This window comes from Schistocerca serialis, chromosome 6, assembly GCF_023864345.2.
Source record: "Schistocerca serialis cubense isolate TAMUIC-IGC-003099 chromosome 6, iqSchSeri2.2, whole genome shotgun sequence".
Taxonomy (NCBI): Eukaryota; Metazoa; Arthropoda; class Insecta; order Orthoptera; family Acrididae; genus Schistocerca; species Schistocerca serialis.
Window position 1 is genome coordinate 560,632,637 of NC_064643.1, and position 10,707 is coordinate 560,643,343.

Below are 10,707 nucleotides of genomic sequence, written 5' to 3' on the forward strand. Positions count from 1 at the left end.
GTGTTGTCAACTGTGCTGTAGTCCCTTAGAAAGAGAATGCGCGTGATGTGAAAATATTTATTTTGTCTAGTAACCAGCATGTCCTCCTGACCCACTTCTTATCCAAGAATAATCTCTTCAAGAGTGAATGTGTGAATGTATGTATTCAAATCAGACGATGAGGTAAGCCGAGACTTTCCTGTGCTGTCTAATAGTGTAGTACCTACCTCGATAATGTTGTCCAGAGAGGTCTAGCAAGGGACGTCGCGGTAACGGCCACGGCTGGCGTTCTCAGCCGCCTCATTGGGTTCCATCGTCGAGCTAGTAACCATGGATGTTCCGTGGGATATGCTTTGGTGCGATTTCTGTTTCGGTTAGTAAGCACAGACACTTTTCTTCCTTTCTTTTATAAAAGCGCTTTATTAATTTCATTAAATGTTTGGGAGCGTTTATTATTTCGAATCGTGGAATTTACTTTTTTTTTTAATTTACTTTCGCGAATGATATTTAAATCTGATTTCTTCCTTTGCTCGTATCAATACCAATCATATACTACTAGCTATGGTGGTTATTTAACTGAGAATCTTTTGCGTTTATTTGAAAGAAGCGTTTCCTTAAATTTACGAGAAGAGTTTCTTGCAACGTAAGACCCGCCAGGTTAGCCGAGAGCGCTAATGCGCTGCTTCCTGGAGTCGGGTAGGCGCGCCGGCCCCGTACCGAATCTGCCCGCCGGATTAATAACGAGGGCCGGTGTGCCAGCCAGCCTAGATGCAGTTTTTAGGCGGTTTTCCACATCCCTTTAGGTGAATACCGGGCTGGTCCCCACGTCCCGCCTCTGTTACACGACTTACAGACATTTGAAACACGTCCGCACTTTTCCATGATTTACGCTGGACGCAGACAGATGGGGTACTCTGCTTCCGTCCCAAGGGGTAGGGGGTGGTGGCAGCATCCGGCCATCCCTTCACATTAACATGCCAAATCCGATTTAACCACTTCGACCCCGCGCTAAATGCGGGACAAAGGCGCAAGCAATAGAGAGATTTCTTGCAACATAAGCAGATTGATGGTTTCATGTGATGATCCTCGAGTAGAAGAGAGATGGTTTGCAACTGAAGTTGGAAGTTATCGCCTTCAGCGATCAACTCGGAGTCGTGATAAGTATTAACGTGAATTTGATGTTGTAATCTGACTTAGCTCTTCTGTTTATGGCGTGGAACCTTTGTGTGACCTGACAGCCATGTGTGAAGAAAGTAAAGACATTCGGACCACAGGCTTTCCTATCGAATAGAACAAGTGATTCTATGTAGAATGAACCCCAATTTGCATAATGTTTTCTGTTTTTTCAAATATGGTTGAAGTTACCGAATTTATCAATTTTAAGGGAATGTGAATTGAGAGTAAATCGAAGAAAGATGAAAGTAATGAGAACAGCGAGAAACTTAAAATCAGGATTGGTGATCACGAAGTAGATGAAGTTGTGGAATTCTGCTACCTATGCAGAAAATAACCCAGGACGGATGGTGCAAGAAGGACATAAAAAGCAGAAAAGCATTGGCAAAAAGGGCATTCCTGGCCAAGAGAAGTCCACTAGTACCAATGATAGGTTTTAATTTGAAGAATAAATTCAGAGAATGTGTATTTGGAGGACAGTATTCCATGGCAGTGAGACACGGGCTGTGGGAAAAAACAGAAGAGAATCGAAGCACTTCAGATGTGATGCTACAGAAGAATGTCGAAAATAAGGTGGACTGGTCAGGTAAGGAATGTGGAAGTTCTCTGCAGAATCGGCGAGGAAAGTAATATAACTGAAACACTGACAAGAAGAAGTGATATAATGCTAGGACATCTGTTAAGACATCAGGGAATAACTTCCATGGTACTAGAGGGAGCTATAGAGGGTAAAAGCTGCAGAGAAGACAGAGATTGGAATACATCCAGAAAATAATTGAGGACGTAGATTGCAAGTGCTATTCTGAGATGAAGAGGTTGGGATAGGGGAGCAATTTGTGGTGGGGCCCATCAAACCGGTCAGAAGATTGATGGCTCAAAGAAGGAAAAAAATGTGGGAAGCCTCTGACATCGACTCCAATTGCGTTGTAGCTCAATACCTTTTGACCTTTCTGGTTCAATGACGGTAGAGAAGCAATTTCCCCCTTTGGACACTACGCTACTTGTGTCAGTGCACGATAATTCTCCTTTATTAATAGATTCCCGATTTTCACGACTTTGCCTCTGAAGGCACTCACTCTGGCTTTCCCCTGTAATTTTGTTTAAGTATTATTATCATGCAAATAAGGGACTGTACCATTGGTGTGCTATGAATTTATATTTCTATCGTCTGGGTTGTTGCATATTGTAGTAAGTAATCAATTTTAACCAGAGATTCTTCCCGAATGTTCACCTTCGCCATGCAATCACTGGCAGATTTAGAGCGTCGTCAGCAAACACTAAGTTTTTTACTTCTTCTTCCTGTATCTCAGCCGGCTAGTGTGGCCGAGCGGTTCTAGGCGCTTCAGTCTGGAACCGCGCGACCGCTACGGTCGCAGGTTCGAATCCTGCCTCGGGCATGGATGTGTGTGATGTCCTTAGGTTAGTTAGGTTTAAGTAGTTCTAAGTTCTAGGGGACTGATGGCCTCAGATGTTAAGTCCCATAGTGCTCAGAGCCATTTTTTTGAACCTGTATCTAAATTCATTTTTCAAATTTCTCCTAATTTTCTTTACTGCTTATTCTATGTACAAATTAGATAACATGGGAATAGGAAGAAACCCAGTCTCACTCCATCAGCTACTGCCACCCTCTGACGTCCCACGACGCTTAGAACTGTAGTCTAGTATCTATATATGTTGTGAATAACCTCTCGCTACATTTTATTTTAGCTCTGATTACTACGGCGTTCAGAATAGTGTATTTCAGTCAACATAATCAAAGGCTACAACATTCGGAATTTTCACGTCTGCATTTTTTTTTTTTATTGGAGACATGTTGTTGCTGCAGCTGCAATGTAATACTTTTATTTGCTATTGGCCAGTTTATCGGGGCAGTTACAGTGAGGTGCTAAGATGGTCGGTAGTAGCTCTCAATACGTCATTGTATGTGATTTATATTATAATGACAAGATTCAGCACAAAAGTTGAACTTGCAGATATCGCACACTCACCATATACTGATCGTGCCTCCATTATAAACAGGTTCAACGATGCTAACTGGCAGATACCTTGGTATCTTTAGCCAGTATTTTCGTTTCTGATTCACATATGATTTGCAGACAGTAGATGTATGCCCAACTACATATAAGTAACATGCTTATAATGGTGGTATCAATGCACTACATGAGATTTTGTGACTAGGATTTATCTTTCCATTTAAAGTTACGTGCTTGACGTGTGTTTGACTGTTTTGTGTTAGTAGCATATACTTGATAACGACTATGACGTTGAGCAAGGCCATCTACAAACGAAAGTATTACATAAAGTTACAGCTATAGTGGGAACATGTCTTCATTCAACAAAAAAACAATTGATGTATTTTTCGTCTAAAAAAGATAACAAGGAAGGGGAAGGGGTGTACTGAAGATTTTAGTATGAAAACAAATCTACTTCTGAAAAATCAAATGAAATAAACGTATACTTAGAGTAACAAATATTTTATTAGAAATAATTTTTACAGTATAAATAAAATTTCAAACATAAATAATATTACAATCAGAACTTTTATATGTGACGCATGTGTCAGTAGTCGGTGGTGGTGCGCACGTAGTTGTTGCCGGAGGGCATGGAGACGCGCTCGACGCCTCCAGGGAAGAGTTTGGGCAGGTCTTGGTCGGGCACGTGCGGCAGGATCATCACCTTGGTGCCGGGCGTCCAGTTGGCGGGAGTGGCCACCACCTTCAGACGGTCCGTCAGCTGCAGGGAGTCGATCACGCGCAGCAGCTCACTGCAACACCAGCAGACATTTGTCGTCTTGTCACCCTGTACAGTGTGCAGTGTGCAGTGTGTGTGTGTGTGTGTGTGTGTGTGTGTGTGTGTGTGTGTGTGTGTGTGTGTGTGTGTGTGGATTCATACTGCTCATTATAATGCTTCGTGTACCCTGTAATGCATGTAGGTTGTGTTAGTAAGTGAATAGCGGTACTCACTCGACATTGCGGCCGCAGGACGCGGGGTACACCATGGAGAGGCGCAGCCGGTTGTCCGGCCCGATGACGTACATGGCCCTCACCGTCATCGCCTTCTCCACGTTGTCCTTGTCGCGCTCGTCGATCATGTCCAGCTTGACGGCCAGCTCGCGAGTCTCGTCGGACACGATGGGGTACGGGAAGTCGCCGGGAATGTCCTTGCAGTACGACTTGATGTCCTGTAGACAGAACAGGTGTGATATCGGTGAGCTCTGGTGTAATGTGGAGATATTACGAATCTCATCTCGCTCTCAATTCAGTCAGAGTTAGCCAGTAGTGTGGAACACTCACATTGACCCAGTCGACGTGGTCCTTGAGCTTGTCACAGGAGAGCGCCAGCAGCTTGACTCCTCGCTTCTGGAACTCCGGGTTGTGGACGGCGATGCGGCCCAGCTCTGTGGTACACACCGGCGTGAAATCTGCCGGGTGTGAGAACAGAACACACCACCTGTGGAGCAAAGATATAAATTGACAGGTTAATACTGTGAGTCAGATATTTCGAATACATATTTAAAGTCGTTGTTTTCAGTGGAATTGTTCTTCATTACAATTTTACAAGATAAAAATTGTTTACGGTACACAAAAACGCAAATAAGAAGGAAGACTAACGACGTTACAAGGAAATAAAAGGTCAAATTTTCATTTATTTACGGTTGGTTGTTAAAAATACATTAATAGAAATAGCCTGACATGAATCGCTGAATGTAATAGAAACAACACGCCAAAGAACTGTTTCAAAAAGTGAAGTGTATTTGCAAAGCTGCTACAATACAAGCAAAGCACAAAAGTGAGCTGCATATTATTTCCGAAAGAAGTGTTGTTTTGATATTTTAGACCTGCTAAGAATCCAAGATAGCAAAATGTTAATAAGCTGTGATCACATATATATGATCACAGACGAAAAACTGATGGAACCAAAAAAAAAAAAAAAAAAACGAAAGTAAACACTTCTTGGACATTTATACAGAATTGATGAAAATTTTATAACAATTTTATCAGCACCTCTGGGAGAATGAACAACAAATACGAGGATCAAAGGAATTATAAAAGACCTTGAAATCAATACAAAACAGTAAAACATGACAACACAATTGACTTTGACGCTAAGTTTTCGATTGTATTCCGGTAACTACTATATTTTTAATTCTCTGAGCTATCAATAAAATAAAAACACTTACTGATTTTTCTCTCTTTTTGCGTCACAGTTGCTACCAAGGATGTGTTTCATGCAATAAATATAAACATTGCTCCTTTTACTAGTCAAGTAAATATGAGTAAGGTGAGATCAGTTGTGTTAGCTCCCAGGGACTAGATGTCTATCGATGATAGATAACTGTACCTCAGAAGCTTAAATGCTCAATTTATGACGTGTTATCTCAATATGTTCCTGTGTACAGGATAAATAATGCGAGTGCAATGACAAAAACGGAAGGTATTGTTGTAACAAACAAAAGAAAGTAACGACGAGAAACATAAAAAGCAGAACATGCGAAAAATATGTACTCTCTGAAAAGTTATCACATGAAAAAGTCTCTACCCCTTCCACTCTTGTGTTTCTTTCTCGCTATTGAGATGGGTGCTGTTGCTTTTCCTTCAAAATATGTAGATGTGAATGATTTAACTCTCGATGAGATAGGCAACGCAATTTGAATGATAAACATTTATTGCATGGCTCATTTACACAAAGTTAACGCGCTTCTCAGATTGCGTCTGACTGACACGAATGCCACAAATTTGATACCTTCTTTCAGACTGTACTTCCTCCTTCATAGAAGAGGGTACAGTGCATTTACTACTACAATGTGATAAATATAGCCATCCAAGAACAATTTCGGTGTAAAATATTTTAAAACTTGAGGATTATTTTTCAGTTAGTCTAGCACTTAGCACCAAGAACAGATCCATTTTATCCGTCTTTAAGCAATGAGGAGATATACACAGAGTGAATCACTAACTCTTTCACCGCAAATATTTCGGGTATGGAGGGCACTATCAATAGGGAGTTCCCACAGAATAGAATAGTGGGCAAGGACGCGTATTTGTACCCAATGAACGAATTTTGAGACGTTGGCGAAAGTGCAATTTTTTTTTACAACAGCTACAGATTTTAAATGGGACAATGCCTATTGATGGTAAAATCGTAAAAGTAACGCAAATGAGAATGTCAGTGGTATTTGTTGCAGGAAGCAAGTGAAAGTAATTTACGAATCATCGTATATTGAACATTGCAAACTTCGACAGCTCTTTGTTTCATCCTGTTGCTTAGATGCTAGGTGACGATGTAACATTTATTTACATTTTGTTGTGTGAACATAACGACTGCATTGCGACGGTACTGTCACTTGTTGTGTGATAGTGGACGCAGCAGGACGTCTTGGAAAAATATTACTTCCTAATGTCAAAAAAGCGGACATGTTAACAGTTTACGATAAACGTAAGATGTATGCCGTTCGTTTGTGTACAGTGTACGCCGGAAGATATGTCAACAGGCGTCACCCTCTTCAAACAATTACGGATGATACGAAACGGCGTATTACTGCTGCATGCACTGCAGTTTCCACTGAAATACAAGAATGAGTGCAGCAATCGTTACGTGGCTTGTATTGACGCTGGTGGTAGTCATGTTGAGCACAGGCTTTGAGAGTACGTTGGTTCTTTACATGTCAGACCCCACATCGATACTGCATTGACCTTTGTTTGTCTTTCGCTTGTCCTAGGCAATGTCCCATTTAACAACACAACACCATCGGAGACTTCGTAACAAGTGTATAGGGCTGCACATAGGCACCAATGTGAAATTCTCATTTTTTTTTCTACGACATGAAATAAACAACTGTCGGCGTTTACAATATTCAAACTACTGTATCTCGTAAACTACTTGCACTAGACTCCTGCAACAAATACCACTGACGTTCTAATTTACTTTACTTTGATTTTGATACTAGCAATAGGCATTGTTCCATTGAAATACTTGTACATTTTTTAAATAAATACACATTTGAAGCTCATAACAATCTGTATAGGCTTCATAGGCGGGCCCTTGCCTATCATTCCAATCTGTGAAATCCACATATCAATGGCGCCTTCCACTATCGAAATATTTGCGGTGCTAGTCTTAGGAGATTTACCCTGTACATCAAAACATAAGAAAAGAGAAACGAAAAATTTTTCATTTTCCAAGATAATTAATCTAGAAAGTACGTTAGTCTGACTCTAGCACCACGATAAAACTACAATTTTTCAATACGAGTATATTTATGAAGTTTGAGAATTGAGGAGCGTTACTTGAGTTTCAATATATGTATTGAAACATAAAAAAAGGCTACTCACTTGTCATATATACATATGTGATTGTAGTTTTCATTATGATGTTGGATTCAAACTAATGTACTTTGTTGACTAATTAGCTCGCACAATTTTTCGGAATTTTTGGTTTGTCTTTATACAATTTGGTTAAGTAATACATGCTGTGGTATATTTTCTAAAGAAGTAGGTAAGTATCTTGTTTGTATCATTAAGAGACCTAATTGCATCTGTAGAAATAGTCTCTGCCCGAAACGCATAAAAAAGGTCACGTAACAAGAAAGCAATCCAAACACTTCATTCGTTTCGTGCATCGTGTTGTGACAAGTGAAAATAATTTGGCAGCAGCCACATATTTTGCTCAACTGCGTAAAAGAGAAACAAAAAAATGTACACAAAAAATTACAATTGTGTTACAAGCAGCGAATAAAACGGATTGCGTTATGTCGCGGCTGGGGGAGTTATGATATTACAAACCGTAATTGGCTAAGGAAGACAGATTCCTCTCAGTGGTCTAGCTTTTCTCGATAATAAGACGACGAGGCTAGCAAAACTTTGTTTGCGAAATACATACAGCGGAATTAATTTGAAAGAAGTGAGACCTAATTTACTGATAATGCGTAGAATAGAAATGGGAGAGAAACCATTAAATACTCCGTACAAAACAGCAGAAGAGCTTGTCGTGCAAGTATAGGGCTATTATTATACGGATACAGGAATGTTGATAGATGAAAATCGTGATATTCCGTAGAATGACGAAAAACACAGAAATGTGAGTGTTGCAGCTGGGATACTCACGAGTCGCCTTTCCACTTGTAGAAGTCCAGTGGCCCCTGCGTGGAGGGCGCCTTGAAATTGGGTACGATGCTCTCGAGCTTCATGCTGCTGCCTCTGTGTCTCTGTACTGGTAGCCGGTGGTGTGCGGACTGACCTGGGAAGGCTGCGGCCGCTGCTTATATCTGCCGCGCTCCGTGCTGCGTCACCCGCACTGCTATCTCACAGTCACTGCGAAGCGGGAGCCCGCACTGTAGACCAGCGCGTAAGCACGCCGTCACTGGCGCTGCGGTACGCGAGGCATCGTGGCAAGCAGATGGTAGACACGAGGCGGGGGGACGGTAACTGTGTCCGGAGGACCGCTGCTTTCTCAAGGTCATTTCCGTATTCAGGAAATGAGCTTCGGTTGAAGACCTACGCCTACACGCTACATTTACATTCCGTAAGCCACATTGTAGGTTCTGAAGATTCTCTGTGTATCACTGCCCCATTTGCGCTTTCCTTTCCAAGTCGCTAATGGTCTGCACGAAGAACAATTGTTGGTAAGCCTTCGTGTGACCTCGAAATTCTCTTAATTTTATAGTCCTTGCGTGAGATGTAAGTAGTGCGTTGGTACACTTATAGGAACATACACTCTAGAACTTTTAACATTAAAGAGCCCAGTGATGCAGAACGCCTCTCTTCCGCCATTGGAGTTGGCTTTGTATCTCCCTGGTGCTGTCGCGCTTACTAATTTAACCCATCAAGAAACGCGTTGCTCTTCTATCAAACCTATCTGGTACTGATCCTAGACTGACGAGCCATATCACTGGTCGAACAAGTGTTTTGTAGGCAACCGCCTTCGTGGGTGGACAACACTTTCTGAGGATTCTTCCAATAAATCCGTCTGGCATCAGTGATTACTTTTATGTGATTGTTCCACTCTAAATCGTTGCAGAATGTCTAATCAAACCACCTTTCGGCCATCTAAATTTCAAGTTATTTTATTGAGCAACCAGTTTCAGCGATGTATTACGCCATCTTCAGGGCACCTGACCGTCATGTTCAAATGTGTGTGAAATTTTATGGGACTTAACTGCTAAGGTCATCAGTCCCTAAGCTTACACACTACTTAACGTAAATTATCCTAAGGACAAACACACACACCCAGGCCCGAGGGAGGACTCGAACCTCCACCGGGACCAGCCGCACAGTCCACGACTGCAGCGCCTAAGACCGCTCGTCTAATCCCGCGCGGCTGACCGACATGCAGGAAGATTCCCACCGCTGGTGCAGTTAGAGTTGAGGCCAGCATTCAATAACTGGTGTCCGTAGATTATTGACACAATGATCCCTATGATCATCACTTGCCGGCAAGTGATGATCGGGGGGATCACTGTGTCAAAAATCTTCTCCCTTGTACTTTACTTGAAATGTGGTCGTTTCGTAGATATTGTATGTACTGTGGAATCAAAAGTGATTTTTCAATAAAAGTCGGAACATAGTGTTTATACAACACCGCTTCATCAAATTGTATTAGTACTAGTCGACTCAGAATTTAATGTTCGATATTATATGTAGCAATATACCTTTGAATTAAGAGCTTAGGAGAACTGGAAAAAGTGCGAAAATTTCGAAATATTTTCATGATGACGGCCGTAGTTCTACTTGTAAATCGGGGTGAACTCAAATTAATCGTGTAGGAGGAATGCTTTAACGATTAAATTGGTTTCCAAAACTGCTACAATTTTTCGAAGGCTGGCCTAAATGGAACTGATTTTATTTTGCCTTACCTCCGACGTGTTTTGAAATGTCAGGTGCAGTATCTATCAGCGTTGTGTGCGTGACTGTCATGAGTGCTTCTTCAGTGTAGAGTCGTGTTGTCCTGTTATGAATAGAAGGCAGATGCTGTCATATACCCCACTCCTCTCCAATAGTACGAAGGCGCACGTTGAACGTAACGTCCCAATCCGAGACGCAGAATGCCGTTAACAGTCTCCCATATCTACATACCATTAGACGGAGCTTTTTCGCCCTAGCAGCCAACTTCCATCAAATTTAACTACCATCTCTGGCGATGTACCGTATGTCAAAAGATGAACTAATTCGGAATCACGTGACTATTTTCGTCTGTAATATTTGCAGCTGCCCCAGTGTTTCCTTCTGTCATCTTTCCAGTTTTCAATTTTGCACCCTCGGTGATCATTCCGAAAAACCTATTTCAGTTTTTCGTCACACAATCATATATTTCACCATACTATTAATAATTGTTTCTGGGCTCCTGGATGTTACAAAAACATATCGGGCGTATCAATGTCCCGTAATGTACAGTACCTAAAATACTTTTGTCGGCCAGAGAAAACTTTAACTTTTGCGGTTCCATCACTCGCCGAAATGGCCTTATTGGCGTTGTCTTCTTCTGTCACGTGTAGAACTTTAAACGAAGTATTTCTCTACTTTACTCTAGACTTTCCAATGTTAATCCACATTCGATGCT

The 10,707-nt window shown here is 41.5% G+C and overlaps 1 protein-coding gene across 1 annotated transcript; it reads right to left on the reverse strand.

Moving 5' to 3' along the window:
* Positions 1-3,686: 3,686 nt before the first annotated feature.
* On the reverse strand, positions 3,687-8,399 carry LOC126483974 (peroxiredoxin-6-like). The gene is made up of 4 exons (XM_050107273.1): positions 8,256-8,399; positions 4,446-4,602; positions 4,116-4,333; positions 3,687-3,916 (listed from the first exon to the last, which is right to left on the reverse strand). The coding sequence occupies exons 1-4, from the start codon at positions 8,336-8,338 to the stop codon at positions 3,712-3,714; spliced, it is 663 nt and encodes a 220-aa protein (XP_049963230.1). The 5' UTR covers positions 8,339-8,399; the 3' UTR covers positions 3,687-3,711.
* Between the last annotated feature and the right edge of the window lie 2,308 nt (positions 8,400-10,707).

What these genes read in the sequence shown, in the direction of transcription:
- LOC126483974 (XM_050107273.1), bottom strand. Translation starts at nt 8,338, where the DNA reads ATGAAGCTCGAGAGCATCGTACCCAATTTCAAGGCGCCCTCCACGCAG. An exon ending in TACAAGTGGAAAGGCGACTC is followed by an intron (nt 4,603 to 8,255) that starts GTGAGTATCCCA and finishes TTTGCTCCACAG; the next exon opens with GTGGTGTGTTCTGTTCTCAC. An exon ending in ACCACGTCGACTGGGTCAAT is followed by an intron (nt 4,334 to 4,445) that starts GTGAGTGTTCCA and finishes TTCTGTCTACAG; the next exon opens with GACATCAAGTCGTACTGCAA.